General features: G+C 38.9%; 1 protein-coding gene across 7 annotated transcripts in view; it reads right to left on the minus strand.

The window, feature by feature from the left end:
* The window catches only part of CHD1L (chromodomain helicase DNA binding protein 1 like), an 83,044-nt gene that overhangs the window by 17,122 nt on the left and 46,863 nt on the right, over positions 1 to 19,059 (minus strand). For 5 of the 7 annotated variants that reach the window (XM_077842573.1, XM_077842571.1, XM_077842569.1 and 2 more), the window contains 6 exons: positions 18,611 to 18,684; positions 10,297 to 10,407; positions 7,457 to 7,571; positions 6,783 to 6,936; positions 4,553 to 4,718; positions 418 to 566 (listed from right to left, as the gene is read on the minus strand). In XM_077842573.1, coding sequence (XP_077698699.1) covers positions 418 to 566; positions 4,553 to 4,718; positions 6,783 to 6,936; positions 7,457 to 7,571; positions 10,297 to 10,407; positions 18,611 to 18,684 — 769 coding nt within the window. The remainder of the gene's footprint in view (positions 1 to 417; positions 567 to 4,552; positions 4,719 to 6,782; positions 6,937 to 7,456; positions 7,572 to 10,296; positions 10,408 to 18,610; positions 18,685 to 19,059) is intronic. The other 2 variants (XM_077842570.1, XM_077842574.1) reach the window with 2 other exon arrangements.

The raw sequence follows: 19,059 nt of genomic DNA on the forward strand, positions 1-19,059 counted from the left end.
ATAATGTATTATATAATTCTTTCTCAAACAGTATTTCAACATCACGATTTATCTTAATAATAGCTAGCATTTAATGAGCACATACTAAGTGCCAAATACCAAGGACATTACATATATTGTTCATGACTGTTACCCTCTCTTAGTGGCATAGGGATAAATTATTGGAAGCATTTTGGTGATCTCTTCTGGGATGGCTAAGATGGACAGGGCTGCTTTCACCTGCATTAAATGGTAAAATACACTCTTCTTGTTAATGTTATTTATGGTAACTTTTACATAGGTTCTATACTAGAGTAAATTATATTTCAACAAATATTTACATACTTATTTCTCAATAAATTACTCCCATCATCATTTTTTTATTCTTGAAGGGTGTGAATTTGGGAGAATTTATTCTTTTACATGAGTAGTCCTTACATTGCCTTTATTTCGGAGTAACCGGCCCTCTTGAGTAGTTTTCTCCAAAAAGGTCTTTTGAAGGTTCACCAGTTGTTCAAATGATTCTCTGTCTTCTTTACTAGGCTCCTTGGAATAATCTTTACCTTCAAATAAGTACATATGGTTTTCTAAGAACATAAAACACAAAAGAGAAATGTCAGATACTAGAGAAAAATTGATTAATTCTATTCAAAGCAATAACCAGGGCAACTAAGAGAACAGCCTGTATTCTAAATGGGCTAAGACTAGCTTGTGATGAAGGTACTGATTTTGGATCCCACTAACAGTGACAGGTAGGGATCTCACACATTTACTATTTAAAGGAGAGGACATGGCTAATGCCCTCTGGTCTATCTCTAGTTGGTCTGCAAGTTTCTGCTGGATACCTCCTCCCTGTTGAATCCTGGGATCACACTCATCACTAATTCCACACCACTCTTCAGCATAGATCTCATTGATAATAAGATCACTTAATAAAAGATAACCAAGAACATAATTTTTTTATTCTGCACATACTTAATACTTAACTCTTTCCCCTCTTTTCTATAATATAAAAGGAACAAGTGGGAAATCAGTGAGAAAATAGAGAATCACAAAAATAATCCCTTTTATTCTTTTCAGATTTCATGAAGTAACTTTATGAGCCTCCCCACAATCCTGGTATAAGTAACTCTGCTGAAGAAAGGGAGAAATGAGGCTCAGACAAGGATTAAGGGACTCCCTGGTTCTTAGTGCTAATAAATGAAGAAGGCAAGATTTTGACTCAAAAGCCAGCATGCTCTTTTCAGTGCATTACTGTTGTTTATAGAAGAATGGAGAGTGAACAGGCCAGCAAATACTAATTATAGTAATAACGATAATGAAATAGTGTAATCTTGAAAGTATTTTATGCTATCAGAACACTTTCACATCTATTAATCACATTTGATTTTTCAACTACTTAAAAGAGTAAAGCTACATTAACAGCACCATTTTACAGATGAGGACACAGAGGCCAAAAGGTTGGGTGATGTGCCAAGATCATGAATCACTGATATGGAGAAGTCATGACAAGCCAAGATCAGCAACCAGAGAGGTGAGATAATGATTCTAAAGTGAAGCATATTTAATAGCACATATTACCAAAGAATGTATTTTCACAGCATTATGAAATCAGCTTTGAGTATGTTTTCTTTGGAGAGTATGAAAGCAAAACATTTCATTCTCAAGAGATCAATTGCTTCACACTTATACCCAAATCCAACCAGCTGTAATTCTAATTGGCATTTGCTAATTAAATCAGCAGGGGGCTTTCAATGAGGTGCTCTATCAACAAGTGGAAAAAAAAAGAGCTGGGAAGTGTCAAATATGATCAACATATGTAGCTTCATATTGCATGCAATTCTCAACTTATAAACATGCTTTTTAAAAAAAACCCTGCCATTCCAGATAAAGCAACCCTATTTTTTTATTTGTTTTTAATTGGAATTGCTTTAACTAATGTCTTTCATATTCATTTATATTATTTTTAATCATACTCCCTGTTCTCATTCTGCAGCCAAGAGGAGGCTGGAGACCATAGGCCTAGACCTTCATCTATGTCCTGCTAGGAGAACCATCTACCACAGAATGAACATGTACTCACTGATCAAAGACAAGATTCCAAATTTTAATACAAGTAGGAAATCTTTTCTGGCAGCTGCATTGACTAAGGAATAAAATTATATTTCTGGAAAACAGCAAAATTTTATTTTGTCCTAGTAACATTAGGAAAATAAGCTGAAATTAATCCAGATGAGTGCAGAAATAGGTGCAAGCTTCAGTATTTCATGTAATCCAAGTATAACTTTAAAACAGAGTCACATGGATCCATTTAGAGACCTAAAACCACTAAATGGCAGTAAAGGGATTTTGAAAAGATATGAGACAATAGTGGATGGAAAGTTCAATAACTCTTGGAAAATATAAAAAGTGGCTGAAGCAATGAGAAAGCACAAGCAAGGGATCCCTGGATGGCGCAGCGGTTTGGCGCCTGCCTTTGGCCCAGGGCGTGATCCTGGAGACCCGGGATCGAATCCCATATCGGGCTCCCGGTGCATGGAGCCTGCTTCTCCCTCTGCCTATGTCTCTGCCTCTCTCTCTCTCTCTCTGTGACTATCATACATAAATAAAAATTTAAAAAAAAAAAAAAAAAAAAAAAGAAAGCACAAGCAAGGGGATTGGCAGAGGGAGGAGGAGACTTCCCACTGAGTAGGGAGCCCAATGCGGGGCTCAATCCCAGGACCCGGGATCATGACCTGAGCCAAAGGCAAATGCTTTAACCAACTGAGCCACCCAACTGCCCCTTTTAGAGCTTTGAAAAGCACCTGCTGCTTTCTCTCTCTCTCAAATAAGTAAATAAAATATTTAATAAAAAAAAAAAAAAGCGGGGCGCCTGGGTGGCTCAGTCAATTCAGTCAGTTAAGCATCTGTATTTGACTCAGGTCATGATCCTGAAATCCAGGGACAGAACCCAGCATCAGGCTCCCTGCTCAGCTGGGGGTCTGTTTCTCCCTCAGCTCCCTATCCCGCTTGTGCTCCGCTCTCTTTTGCTCTCTCTCAAATAAATAAAATCTTAAAAAAAATAAAAATGAAAGTTATATTAAATGTCTCAAGAGAGGACATTATGAAAACGGGATGAGATTAAAACTAAGAAAGAGTACTCAAAGAGTAAAGATGGGATACTAATATTAAGAAATTTAAAAGCAAAATATGAGAAGAGTCCAAGATCTGTGTCCTATAGAATAATACTAGCTGCCTAGTAAATTCCAATCTCTCCATATACCCTATGAAACCACCCCTAATCCATGTCTACTATAAAACTAGGAGTTAGAGAACATTATAAACTTCCATTTGGAGGTAAATAGAGAAATAAACATCCAAGTGCCAACAGAGACAGCTCCTAAGCACACACCAGAGTACAAAGTGAGGCAGAGACTAGCAGTGTTGGATGCAGACCCCAAAAATAGTGCCACACCCTACATGGGAAAATGATAAGGGCAAAACATCTCAGACTCAGTAGATCAGAACATGGGCTACTAAGGAATTGAAATGAAGGGACCAGAAAGTGCATGCAGCCAGCAATCTGGGAAGGCACTGCTTCTGGAGGAGAAAGAGACATCCCTTGGCAGTTCTGTGGCAAAAAAAAAGGAAGTGATTGAAATTGGCAGTTTTATGGCAAAAAAGGTAAGCAAGTGATGGAAATTGGGAATTCTAGAGAAACAAGAGAATCACAAAACTGAAGTCATGCCAACCCCATCCCCTACCAAAAAAGGAGGCATCATCTAGTAAAGAAACTACATATCTGCGTATCTGTGGAATAAGATACTCTTGAATTAAAAAGTCTAGAATAAGACTCTCAAACCTCACCCGGTCCACACTGAATCACTGCTGCCACAGGTGCAAGACAAATATAAGTAGAAGATAGCAAGGAACATCCTTACAAAAACTACTATGTGAAAAAACACCTCAAGTCAGAAATTCATGTACCCAGAGCTGAAATGGACAAAAAAGAACAAATGTTGACCAAATTCAGAAAAGATAAAATCATTTCATGGTTAAGTGTATTATATCACTTAAAAAAAAATTAGTGGCACCTACACCTTATGGGGGTATGGTGAAGGTAAAATGAAAAAACAGATATAGAACACATGATGCAGTACACACTTCTGATCAAGTACAGAATAAATGTTCAACCAGTGTTAACAACAATGTAAAAAAACCAAATCATTCTACTGTTCAGAAAAGCAAGCACTATGTGGAGGGTGCCATACTAAGGACAGTGGGATTTATGAATAAAGGAGAAGATACTTGCAACCAAGGCAGAAATAGTACAAATTAGAATCTTTGAGATACTACTACAAGTGTTAATATCATTGAGTGAGTTCAAAGTTCAGCTACAAATTGAGAATTTCCAGTCAGTCTAGGAAGAATTCTTAGACCAAGAATCTTAAAACAGCGTGCCTAAGATGAGAATAGGGCTGGGTAGGAAAAGATGCCCCAGGAAGCACTATCCAGGACTTTCTATGGGGACCAATCTCACTCAAGTCTAACTCAGGTGGCTGTGCCATTCGCTCTACCCTTACCCCCAACTTACTGCCTTCCTCCTGCTCCCTGACTCCTCCTTCTGTTGTTGCCAAGGCATCAGAGATCCACTGGCCATTTTTTGTTTCTCCCAGGATTCTCTCCAGGTCTATTTCATCCATGGTGCTCCCCTGAGACGATAGCAGTTTATCCAAACCAAATTTAAGTATCTCACTCAACTTGAATGGAGAAAACGAAAAAGTCCAGTTAGTTCTCATGAACCAAATATTGGGATGTCTGATTTGTTATGTAGCTTAATGACACAAGGCAAATTCCTTCTCTGTTGGTCAGCCATTCTTCTCTCCCCATGATGATACTGACAAGGCTATTTAGTAGGTGGATGGTGGCCAAGCAGAGAGGTGATAAATCAGTGATGCTGACTTTGACAATTCTCCATAACAACAAGAAAAATTAGTCAATTTTTTTCCTAAAGAATAGTAACATCCTGCATTAAATATAGCACTTCTCAGAATCTTTTTCATGGGCACTTCTAGCAGCCGCATCAGAGACTCAGTTAGCTTCTCTCCCATAGATAAACTTGGAAGAAGACGGCTATACTTGGTACTTTCCCTCTACTATTAACTGACTTATTTCCTTTGGTAACCTGGGTTCCTACCACAGCGCTCTATGGAAACACCTTTACAAAGGCAAGTTAACAACTGACAGCCAGACCTGAAGGCCATTTCTCAATTCTAATCTTCTTGGATATTCCTCTGGCACTGTACTATCCTGCTTCTCTTCCCTTATCTCAAATGTACCCTTAGCCTACTACCTGGGGACATAGGAACCACTAAAACAGTTCAAATAATTTCCCTGGCTTTAGCTTCCTACTTCCAGATTTGCAACTTCTTAAGCACTAACTCTTTGAGATTCCAAATCAAGGTAGACTCATATCTTGGCTTCTAGTTCCTATCTTATCCTTTTAGACTGGGTTAGTTATCTCTAGATGGCCTAGTATTTGTGAGCCAAACACTGGTGGGAACATAAACTGTTCCCAACACCGGCTGTTTAAGAGAGTTCTGTCAGACTTCTTGCCCAGCTCAAGGATACCAGAAGGTTACATTCTGGCTCTAACGTCTGTTTCTCACTTCTCCATCCAGACTGTACTAGTTATCTCTTTGGTTGCCAAAAACAAAGGTGACAACCCAATGCCCTTGTTTCAAATGAAAGCAGTCTGTTGTTTTAAAATAATCCAATAATAAAAGGTGTGGTTGTGGCTTTAAATCTAAGAGGTATAAGATTTTCAAGTCCTGAAAGAAGGAAGCAGGTTCATTACCCTAGAGAAAGGCAGATGTGAACACTTATTGAATGCTTATTGTGTACTAAGTATTGTCTGAAGTGCTTCTGACTATTTTAGTGAATATGATGCCCGGGACAAAATGGAAGAACTTAAGATATATTATGAGTTCTAATTTTAACGCAGGGGTTACTGTAGAATAACTCAAAGCCTTCTTCCAGAAGAGAAAATCTTCAAGTCATTGTTTGTTTCCTACCCAGTATTCCCTTCTTCAAGTAATTACCTCTATTCGTTCATCCATTTTTCCTAAAGCATAATTTTGAATTCTCATTTTCCCTCCTCTGACTATGAAGATTAGTGATCAAACGGTCTAGGGTTAAGATGAGGTATGGGGGTGGCCCCGGTGGCGCAGCGGTTTGGCACTGCCTACAGCCTGGGGTGTGATCCTGGAGACCCAGGATCGAGTCCCGCATCAGGCTCCCTGCATGGAGCCTGCTTCTCCCTGTCTGTGTCTCTGCCTCTCTCTCTCTCTCTGTGTCTATGAGTAAATAAATAAAATCTTAAAAAAAAAAAAAAAAAAAAAGATGAGGTATGGGATCCATAATCATTTATTATGCTTAGTTCTTTAGTTTATCTAATTTTTTTAAACAATCCTCTGAGGTAACTTCCAGTATTCTCATTTTTTGAGAAGCAGAGTACACCTGAGAGGTTTTAAGGTATCTGCTCAAAGCTACACAGCCACTAATTGACCAGGTGTGGATCTGAATCCAAGTGAGGGGGATCTAAAGCCCATCCTTGTTATTCCATATTCTGCTTAATATATCATGTTCATTTTTAGCTCCTTGCCTGCATGCAGTAGATACCATGGCAGATATGTTTGGCCAGGGAACAAATGTATGGTTGGGGAAAGTTGGTTGTTAATGCCAGTTCTTTGTGTTTACTTTCTCACCGACAACAAAGTACTGACAACATGACACATTCTTAAGGGGAACGCAATGTATTATACCTGGAGGTCAGCATCGGCTGCAGGTTTCTGGGCCCCCAGAGTAAAATGGCCTCCCTCTATGATTGCATTGGTAAGCTGCAGTTTGGAGGCTGCTTTCCTATAGACTATTTCCTCCACAGTGTCTCGGCCTATCAGCCGAATAACTTTAACAGACCTGTATGGAGTCAAAGGAGAGGAATCTGCTGTGAGGGTCTGCACGGGTGAGCACAAGGTTGATATCCCTAAAAGGAAACAACCCAAAATACCACATCCAGAGTACAACTGAAGGGAGACTGTACTATGTGGGCCTGAGCATTTGTTAGAGAGATCTGGCCTGACAAAAGCTTTCCAAGGGATTCAAGGAAGGGATGAGGAGAGGACCATAAATGGGTTTCTGATGGGAACAGAAGAAGAAAACCTCTGGTGGATCTCAATTGTCCTCTGGTCAAAGGGTAAGATTCATCTTTTTAGCGTAACTCTACAATTCTATAACTTCATTTTTAAACTAAATTAGATCTTAACTCAAGAAAAAGGAATTAAATAACTTCTAAGGGTTCCTCCTAGTCTTTTCAGTGTTTGTGCTTTTAGTGAAGCCAAGTCTGGTAGTCACAGGACCAGCTTCTTCATTTCCTTCCCACGCCAGAACTGCTGAGGAGCCCAGGATGTAGAATAAGGCTGGTGTTGCAATCTCTCACTTGTTCTGGCCAATCCGATGAGCCCTGGCTGCTGCCTGCAAGTCATTCTGAGGATTGAAATCACTGTCGACAAAAATAACGGTATCTGCAGCCGTTAAGTTCATGCCAACTCCTCCTGAAAACAATGCAAAAGGAACGTGATCAGCAGCATGCTGGCCAGAACCAGATAATAAAGACGCAAGGCTACAGTGGTATGATTGCTAAAATAAGATCCGTCAAGACAATTGGCGTCACCCTGCAAACTGACACCCCATCCCCAACTCCAGGACCTTGTGTGATTAACAGTGCTACCTGGGCTCATATTGCCCGACTTGGGAAAATTTAACTACCAAAAGTAACAGAATGAGAGGAGCAGGGGCAAGAAGCAAACATGCATGCTTAAATTAGTGCCAGGAAACAATTTTAAAAGGCTTGATGGGTTTTAGGATACTCTTTGTAAGAGGATGCATCCTCTTTCAAAAGAAAACAGCTTTAAATACGCAAGAGGTCTTCTGCTGTGGGCGCCATTAAGAGAGGAGTTAATATCCACCTCAGGTTACAACTAAGGTAGCAAGATCCCTGATACAAGCTAATGAGAACAGGGGATGACATTTATTTTACACTCCTAAGTAGAGCAGGAAACTACCTCCCTCTGACAGGAAAAAACTTTAGAAAGTCTTTTCTGTATCTGTTTCCATATTAATTAAAGAGAAGGTAACAAAACCAACCACAGGACAAGAACACTCCATGGGACAACTTTCTGATCCTTCTTCAGCGTTGTAGGAAAATGGCTAAGGAGGCTCTTTGGATGATGAGAATTAATTAAGAGAACCATGAAAGCAAATTATAGCCTTGTCTTTGATTAATGTGGAAACAAGTACAAAAGGGATTCCCTCTTGCCAGGGGTCGTTACAGCTCATTGCTGAAACAAGCGAGCCTGAAAGGGCTTGTTCCAAGAGCCTGAATTAAGAACTAACTTTTAAGATGGGCTACTGACTCTAGGCTGGCTCTCAAGACAAGTCAGGCAGGAACGTTCTAATTAAAGACTTCATATAAAATTAAACTTGGAATAAAGTGATAATAAAGACTGATTACTGAGACATGTTAAATTATACCTTATAATAATGCCAGCTACACTTGTGCTGTGCTTACTACATGCCAGGCACTGTTCTAAGCATTTTACATATTTCAACTCCTTTAATCCTCACAACAACCTTATGAGTAGTGTATTATTATTCTCATTTTATAGATAAAAACAGAGAACCCAAGGGACTTAGCAGAGATCGCACAGCTAGAAAGTGAAAGGGCCAGGAGTCAGTCCCACAATGTCTGTCTGGCTTCAGGGCCTTAGCTTTTATCCACTGCACGTTAATGATCTCTCAAGAACTTATTAACATGTGCTACATAAAAATTTTCATCTTCTTCTTGGGTTAATGTCATCTCAGTTCAGCTCTGCCTCATGGAGATGTAAGGTTTTACAAATAAGCCAGTCTCCATGCTTGTTTAGGACTTATCGTGAGCTATTACTGCCACCTGGTGGCAATATGTTTGCTTCAATCACAGAAATATTTGAAAGTTTGAGGAAAACCTGTTAAATAAATAATACGCTAATCTACAGCTAAACAGTGATGGCAAACATGACCATTAGTGCTTCAAAAAGGCTCACGTCCAGGAATATTTCAGTTCTTAAAAGATTACTCAGTATTGATTGGTTCTGAGTACTCGTCCTAATTTTAGACTTTTCAAACATAATGATACTCTGAATATGAAAATGATGAAATCAGTAACGCATAAATAGACCTGTTTTCCAACACTGAAGATACACTTGCCCTGATCCTTCCAGTGTCTCCTAAGACCATCGCTGAGACAACAGAGAACGTGAATAAACGGCTGATTCAGGGTGCAGTCTATAATGGAAGCAACTGAAGCCAAATACATGGGATTATACCTTTGTAATACAGAGATGAGACATACACAAGTGAAACAATCTCCTTATGGTCAAGATTCTACCTAACACATCTTTTATGCTCCCTTACGGTACGAGACACTTAATAAATACTAAGTAAGATGGAACTCTCTCTTTATAAAGATATTGATCTACCTTTAATAGAGGACACACATCCCTTTAGTGTTCCTGCATCTATTCCATCAAGATTTAGGTCTATAAAAAATAACATAATGAAACTAAGATTCTAAAAATGCAAAACTAATTTAAGGTTGACTTGCTCCATGACATAAGAATAGTTTCATCTCTAAGAACTGATTTCAAACGAATGAAGCATCTTTTAAAGCAGTCTTTAACAGGTAAAGCACTATAAATGTCACATAAAATATTTATGACTTAGCTCATAAAGATAGTGTTAAAAATAATTCTAAAGAGCTAGTAATTTCATTATAATCACAACTTCTTTTAAAAAAGAAATTTTAATTAAGCTTCTACAGCACTATTCCAGAACTACTTATGGAGGAGGGATAATTAGCAGACAGGTTGTTATCTCACTTCCCAAATTCACAGCTGGCAAGGAAAGTGTTCTTTACTGAATGTGAATAAAACTTTCCACAAAATTACAGACATCTTATAGGACAACCCCAGGTCAGTGGTCAAAGCAAATTAAAATTATTTTCCAACAACCTCTGATTTTAGCCGTACTTCTCTGAGCTGGCAGCTTAGATAACTTAGACAGGAAAGAACTCCATGCTAGGGGTTAACTTACAGCCACTCCCTCAATTCCCCTTTTTTTACGTTCCTAGGCAACAACCTCACCTTTCAGAGAATTAAGGGAAAACATACTAATTGTCGGGATGGAAAAGTACTGTCTCCCCCCTATTTGTCTGCTTTTGTCAATACATATGTGGCCTACCTGCCCTGGTACTCAGGAGAAAAACAAAAACAGGCTGCTGTCCAAAGTTCTTAATGGCCAGGTGTCTCTCTTCTCCTCTCACAGAACCATCCACACGCTCGTAGCTGTACCCTTCAAACAGAAAAAGAAAACAGAAATAGAAACTCTTTTCATGTATTCTTTGGGGAATAAAACATTGTCAGCTCAAAGCCAAATGCTAATTTTGTCCCTTTCTGTATATAGGTATGCCTCTACTTTAAGCAAATCCCATGGGAAAAATCTAAATTTAGGTGATATTTCATTGTCTTATGAAAGAACTCAACATAATATTATCTCTCTGGATATTTTAAGTACATGCAGTTGAAGTACTTGGCATTTGTGGAGTTAATAGTCAATTCTGACTATCCCAACCCTGAAGCACATGTGAACCATGCTATGTAGTAGTTTCCAACTCTGCATGATAGAATTCTTACTTATGCAAGCAGTAAGACAAGCACTTGGGCGCTGGCAAGTGAGCCTGCCCAAAGGCCCAGCAGCTGCCTTTCAATGAAGCTTCTGGTTTTCCATCCATCACCAAGACCCGTTGGAGTCTGTTTGTGAATCTGGGGAATCTCAACATACCAATGGCATTTCCAGCAAGTGTCCAAAGGACCAGGTATACTGTAGTACTTGGGGCATCAAGTGGCTCTGACAACCCTACTGCAAATTCATGTTTTTAAACAGTAAGGTCTGAAGCTGATACTCCCTCACCACTGATCTCAAGGTGAATCAGTGTTATGGCCTTACCCCATCATTCCACATACATTTTGTTATATATTAAACAGATTCCCCAGATAATAACTTACATTCCCTATTGTTTATATAGAAAAAACTTACCCTTAGTTGATATGTGCAATCTCTGTAATTTTATTTTTTCTACTGATCCTGAGAAAGTGTTCTACTGTCGAATGTCACAAGACACCAAAAGCTCTTTTTTTTTTTAATCAAACATTTTCAAAGACACTCAACATTTCTGTAACTCAGATTTTTTCCACTACCCATAATTTTAAATCACATTCACCAGTGGGAACATGTTTATTTCTGCCCATGTGTCTCTACCTGGCTGTCAATCCTTGTGTAACACACCTCTCCCCTTACTTTCAATCTTTCTTTGGTTCAGAATAATGTTCTTTCACTTCTTTCCTTTGTGACATACCCCCCACCCCAGATTACTCCTCACAGACCTACTAGACTGTTAAGTCTAAAAAAGGCTTAAGCAGAGGGAGGGGCAAGATGGTGGAAGAGCAGGGGTCCTCAACTCATCTGGTCCCACAAACTTACTCAGATAACTTTCAAAACATCCTGAACACCTACAAATTCAAACTGAGATTTTAAAGAGAGAACAGCTGGAATGCTACAGAGAAAAGTTTTAGCTTCTAACAAGGTAGGAAGGCAGGAAAAAAAAAAAAGAATAAGGTGGGGGAGAGGAACTGTGACTAGCAGGGCTAAAGCCAAGTGGGGAAAGCCTCCATGGCAGGAAAGCCCAGCCCTGGAAAAGCAGTAACTCTAAAAACCTGCACTGGAGTTTTCCCTAAAGGAAAAGCACTCAGCAGGGAAATCGGGAGAATTGCAGAAGGGGCAGTGAAGCCCCAAGATTCCAGAGTCACTATAAGAGGAGTAAAGCTCACTGCAAACCATGAGCTTTGCAGATCCAGTATTGGTAAAGGGCTGGAGTGTCGTAGCCCTCCGGGGGCATTTGGGAAAAGCCCAAGCAGATCAGTGCACCTATGCCTGCCCCCAGGAGCATCTAGACCAATGCAGACTGCGAGACTACGGTTAGTTACTCCAGGGGAGCTCGATTCCAGAGCTGGAAATCTGGTCCCCACCATTTTCGAATTTCCTCTGTTTCACCTTGTGCCTGGGAGAGGCAGGACAACCAGGGAACAAAGGCCTCACAGGATGAACAGCTCATACTGAGTCCAGCACCTGTCCAGGGACAGGGCATCTCTGCAAAGGCACAGACACCTGAGAATCAGCACAGCAGACCCCTCCCCCAAGAACTATTGGAAGAACAAGGGAAGAGCAAGTTTACTGAACAAGCGGCGCTGGAAAGCTCCAGGACTGAGAGAAAATAGTATATAGAACTAGAGGGTCCTTTTATTTTTTTTCCATTATGACTTGTTTTTATATCCGACTAAAAATGTCCAATATTTTTTCTTTTACCACCTTCACTACAATATATTACCACCTCTTCATTTCTTTTTTTAAAGATTTTATTTATTTATTCATGAGAGACACACAGAGAGAGAGAGGCAGAGACACAGGCAGAGGGAGAAGCAGGCTCCATGCAGGGAGCATGACGTGGGACTTGATCCCAGGTCTCCAGGATCACGCCCTGGGCTGAAGGCGGCGCTGAACTGCTGAGCCACCCGGGTTGCCCTAACTCTTCATTTTTAAGCTTTTTCCTTTCTGGCTTTCATATTCCTACAAGTACATGTCTTAGATATATTTTTCACTTCTGTATTCCCTTCAACATATTAAATTTAATTTTGGTAGATATACAAGATATAGGTATATGTTTTTTGTTTTTGCTGCCTCATTTAGTTTTACAATGGTGGAAGTTAGTGTTTTCTAAAACATGACCAACATACACCCAGAACAAAGTGGAACACCATGTTGGTTCACTCTGTGAGATTATATTCTCTCTTCCTTCCCACACTGCCCCCCTCTTTTATCTTGTTTATGTTTTTATAGTTGATGTTTGGGCTTTTTAGAAGTATTGCTGGTTTATATAAATTTGGGATTGTGCATCTTCTAACATACAGAAAATAGACTCAGAACCAAGAGGATCACACTCTAGGACCCCTCAGGTAGACAACATTCTCTCCACTAACACTTCCTCACCACCACCATGAACCCCCCTTATTTTTCTCTTTACTTTTTTTTCTTTCTTTTTCTTTTTTCTTCTTTGCTTTTGGTTTTTGGCTTTTTATTTTTGCTACTTTGTTTTAAAATTTGTTTTACACTTTAGTGGTCCTTTTGTTTTATTTTCTTCTGTTCTTCTTTTTCTTTTATTTTCTGGTCTCTGACCTCTTCAGAATCATCTATGGTGTACTTTACTTAGGTCATGGTTGATATTTTTGACAGCCCACTCATACAGCCACATTGCACTGGACAAAATGACTAGAATGAAGAATTCACCACAAAAGAAAGAACTGGAAACAATACTCTCTGCCATAGAGTTACAGGATTTGGAATTAAATATGATGCCAGAAATTCAATTCAGAAGTACAATTATAAAAATACTGGTGGCTCTGGAAAAAAGCGTAAAGGACTCTAGACACCTCATTACTGCAGAATTGAGATCTAATCAGGCCGAAATTAAATCAGATTATATGAGATGCAAACCAAACTAGACGTTCTAACTGCTAGGGTTAATGAGGTGGGAGAAAGAGTGACATAGAAGACAAGTTAATGGGAAGGAAGGAAGCTGAGGAGAAAAGAGAAAAACAATTAAGAGCCTACGAGGAAAGGCTTAGGGAAATAAATGATAGCTTGAGAAAGAAGAATATATGTCTAACTGGGTTTCCAGAAGAGGCTGAGAGAGAGAGAGGACCACAAAGTATACTTGAAGAAATCATAGCTGAGAACTTCCCTAATCTGGGAAAGGAAACAGGCATTCAGATCCACGAGATAGAGAGGACCCCAAAAATCAATAAATCTGTTATTAATAAAATCAATAAATCTGTTATCAATCCCAAAAAATCAATAAAAATTGTTCCAACACCTCAACATTTAAGAGTGAAACTTGCAAATTACAAAGATAAAGAGAAAATTCTTAAAGTAGCTCGAAACAAGAGACTTTTAACTTATATGGGGAGAAATACCAGATTAATAGCAGACCTCTCCAAAAAGACCTGTCAGTCCAGAAAGGGCTAGCAGGATATATTCATGAGAATAACATGAAGCAAAAAATACTTTATCCAGCAAGGCTGTCATTCAGAATAGAAGGAGAGATAAAGAGCTTCCAGGATAGACAGAAGCTGAAAGAATATGTGATCACCAAACTGGCTCTGCAAGAAATATTAAGGGGCTGTAAAAGAAAAGAGGAAGTCCAAGGAAACAATCCACCAGAACAGGGGCTGAATAGGTAATATGACACCAAATTCATATTTTTCAATAGTTACTCTGAATGTGAATGGGTTAAATGATCCCATCAAAAGACACAGGGTTTATGACTGGATAAAAAAGCAAGACCCATCTATATGTTATCTCCAACAAGAGACTCACTTTAGACATAAGGATACCTCCAGACTGAAAATGTGGAGAACCATTTACCACTCAAATGGTCCTCATAAGAAAGCTGGGGTAGCAATCCTCATAACAGATAAATTAGAGTTTACACCAATGTAGTAAGTTGAAGAGGGACACTATATCATACTTTAAGGGTCTATCCAACAAGGAGACCTAACAATCATGAATATTTATGCCTTTAATGTGGGAGCCACCAGGTATATCAATTAATAACCAAAGTGAAGAGATATTTAGATAATAATACACTAATATAGGAGACTTCAACACAGCACTTTCAGCAAATGACAGATCTTATAAGCACAACATCACCAAAGAAACAAGAGCCTTAAATGATACACTGGACCAAAGAGATTTCACACATATATACAGAACTTTCCATCGGAATGCAACTGAATACACATTCTTCTCAAAGGCACACAGAACTTTCTCCACAATAGACCACATACTGGGTCACAAATCAGGTCTCAACTGACCAAAAGATTGGGATGGTCCCCTGCATATTTTCAGACCACAATGCTTTCAAACTAGAACTCAATCATGAGAAGGTTTAGAAGAAACTCAAACACATGGAGGTTAACGAGCATTCTACTAAAAGATGAATGAGTCAACAAGGAAATTAGAGAAGAATTAAAAGATACGTGGAAACAAATGAAAATGAAGATAACAGCTATTCAAAATCTTTGGAATACAGCAAAAGCAGTCCTAAGAGGGAAACACACTGCAATATAAGCCTCCCTCAAAAAACTGGAAAAAACTCATATATACTATATATGAGTATATATAGTATACTTTATGTACTAAGCTAACCTCAGACTTAAAGGAATTGGAGAAAGAACAGCAAGTAAAGCCTACACCAAGCAGAAGAGAGACAATAAAGATTTGAGCAGAACTGAAGGAAATAGAGACCAGAAGAACTGTAGAACATATCAACAAAATCAGGAGCTGGTTCTTTGAAAGAATTAATAAGACAGATAAACCCCTAGCCAGCCTTATTAAAAAGAAAAGATAAAAGACTCAAATTAATAAAATCACAAATGAAAGAGGAGCGATCACAACCAATACCAAGGAAATACAAACACTTTAAAAAAATGTATTATGAGCAGCTCTATGGCAACAAATTAGGCAATCTAGAAGAAGTGGATGCCTTTCTGGAAAACTACAAATTATCAAAACTAGAACAGGAAGAAATAGAAACCTGAACAAGGCAATCACCAGCAAAGAAATTGAAGTAGTCATCAAAAACTCTCAAGACACAAAAGTCTAGGGCCAGATGGCTTCCCAGGGGAATTCTATCAAATGTTTAAAGTAGAGATAATACCTATTCTACTAAAGCTGTTCCAAAGGATAGAAAGGGAGGGAGTACTTCCAAATTCGTTTTACGAGACCACATTACCTTGATTCCAAAACCAGACAAAGATCAGACCAAAAAGAATTATAGACCAATATCCCTGATGAAAATGGATGCAAAAATTCTCACCCAGATATTAGCCAATAGGAACCAACAATACATTAAGAAGATTATTCATCATGACCAAGTGGGATTTACCCCCGGGATGCAAGATTGGTTCAACACTCGTAAAACAATCAACATGATAGATCATGTCAACAAGAGAAAAAACAAGAACCATATGATCCTCTCAACAGATGTAGAGAAAATATTTGACAAATAACAGCATCCATTCCTGATTAAAACTCTTCAAAGTGTAGGGATAAAGTGAACATTCCTCAATATCTTAAAAGCCATTTATGAAAAGCCCACAGTGAATATCATTCTCATTGGGGAAAAACTCAGAGCCTTTCCCCTAAGATCAGGAACATGACAGGGATGATCACTCTCACCATTGTTATTCAACATAGGACTAGTCCTAGCCTCAGCAGTCAGACAACAAAAAGAAATAAAAGGCATTCGAATTGCCAAAGAAGTCAAACTCTCCCTCTTCACAGATGACATGATACTCTATATAGAAAACCCAAAATACTCCATCCCAAGACTGCTAGAACTCATACAGCAATTCGGCAATGTGGCAGGATACAAAATCAATGCACAGACATCAGTGGCATTCAGTTGAGACCTGATTTGTGACCCAGTATGTGGTCTATTGTGGAGAAAGTTCCATGTGCCTTTGAGAATGACAATGACACTGAAGAAAGAGAAATTAAAGAATCAATGCCATATACAATTGAAGCCAAAACCATAAGATACCTAGGTCAACCTAACCAAAGAGGTAAAATATCTACTCTTAAAAACTACAGAATACATATGAAAAAAACTGAGGAAGACCTAAAGAGATGGAAAAACTTTCTACATTCCATGCTCATGGATTGGAAGAATAAACATTGTGAAAATGTGAATGTTACCCAGAGCAACGTACACATTCAATGCAATCCCTATCAAAATACCATGGACTTTCTTCAGAGAGTTGGAATAAATCATCTTATGATTTGTGTGGAATCAGAAAAGACCCTAAATAGCCAGGGGAATATTGAAGAAGAAAACCAGAGCCGGGGGCATCACAATGCAGGATTTCAAGCTGTATTACAAAGTTGTGATCATCAAGACAATATGGTACTGGCATAAAAACAGATACATAGATCAATGAAACAGAATAGAGAACCCAGAAATGGGTCCTCAAATCTATGGCCAACTAATATTTGACAAAGCAGGAAAGACTATCCACTGGAAAAAAGACAGTCTTTTCAATAAATGGTGCTGGGAAAATTGGACAGCCACATGCAGAAGAATAAAACGAGACCATTCTCTTACACCATACACAAAGATAAACTCAAAATGGTTGAAAGACCTAATGTGAGAGAAGAATCCATCAAAATCCTAAAGGAGAACACAGGCAACACCTTTTTTGAACTTGGCCACAGCAACTTCTTGCAAGATACATCTATGAAGGCAAGGGAAACAAAAGCAAAAATGACTATTGGGACTTAATCAGGATAAAAAGTTTCTGCGCCAGAAAAGAAACAGTCAACAAAACTAAAAGACAACCTACAGAATAGGAGAAGATATTTGCAAATGACATATCAGGTAAAGGGATAGTATCCAAGATATATAAAGAACTTATCAAACTGAACACCCAAGAAACAAAAAAATCCAATCATGGATTGGATTGGGCAGAAGACGTGAACAGACATTTCACCAAAGAAGACATACACTTGGCCAACAAGCACATGAAAATATGCTCTGCATCACTTGCCATCAGGGAAATATAAATGAAAACCACAATGAGATACCACCTCACACCAGTGAGAATGGGGAAAATTAACAAGACAGGAAACAATAAATGTTGAACAGGATGTGGAGAAAGGGGAACCCTCTTGCACTGTTGATGGGAATGCAACCTGGTGCAGCCACTTTGGAAAACAGTGTGGAGGTTCCTCAAAGAATTAAAAATAGATCTACCCTATGACCCAGCAATTGCACTAGTGGGTATTTACCCCAAAGATACAGATGTAGTGAAATGCCGGGACACCTGCACCCCCAAAGTTCATAGCAACAATGTCCATAATAGCCAAACTGTGGAAGGAGCCACAATCTCCTTCAATAGACAAATGGATAAAGAAGATGCAGTCTATATATACACTGGAATATTACTCAGCCATCAGAAAGGATGAATATCCACCATTTGCTTTGATGTGGATGGAACTGGATGGTATTTCGCGGACTGAAATATGTCAATCAGAGAAGGACAATCATCATATGGTTTCATTCATATGTGGAATATATGAATAAGAAATAGTGAAAGGGATTATGAGGGAAAGGAGGGAAACTGAGTGGGAAAAATTAGAGAGGGAGATAAATCATGAGAGATTCCTAACTCTGGGAAACAAACAAAGGGTTGCAGAAGGGGAGGTGGGTGGGGTTTGGGATGATGGGTGACGGGCACTAAGGAGGGCACTTGATGGGATGAGCACTGGGTGTTATACTATATGTTGGCAAATCGAATTTAAATAAAAACAAATGTAAAAAATAAAATAAAATAAAAATTAAATTAAAAAGGCTTAACCAACATAGTAGCCAAGGAATATTCACCTCTGTAGTCCATGTAATCTTGGAGAATATCCAACATCTGGGTCATTTGGGAGAAAAGTAAAACTCGATGGCCCCTGGCAAGAAAGAGAAAAGAAAGAGCTGCCAACTCTAAATTTTTTTTTTTTTTTAATTTTTTTATTTATTTATGATAGTCACAGAGAGAGAGAGAGAGAGAGAGAGAGAGAGGCAGAGGGGGAAGCAGGCTCCATGCACCGGGAGCCCGACGTGGGATTCGATCCCGGGTCTCCAGGATCACGCCCTGGGCCAAAGGCAGGCGCTAAACCGCTGCGCCACCCAGGGATCCCCCAACTCTAAATTTTTAAGGGGAGTTGTCCTCAGGGGAATCTTACCAAAGAATGCAAGTTTACAAATAAATGAAATACTGAAGCGGAAATATAAATACTGTAATCATTTGTAGAGACTTCCTCATAAATTAACTCCACAGGTAG

The sequence above is a fragment of the Canis aureus genome, chromosome 12, assembly GCF_053574225.1.
Source record: "Canis aureus isolate CA01 chromosome 12, VMU_Caureus_v.1.0, whole genome shotgun sequence".
Taxonomy (NCBI): domain Eukaryota; kingdom Metazoa; phylum Chordata; class Mammalia; order Carnivora; family Canidae; genus Canis; species Canis aureus.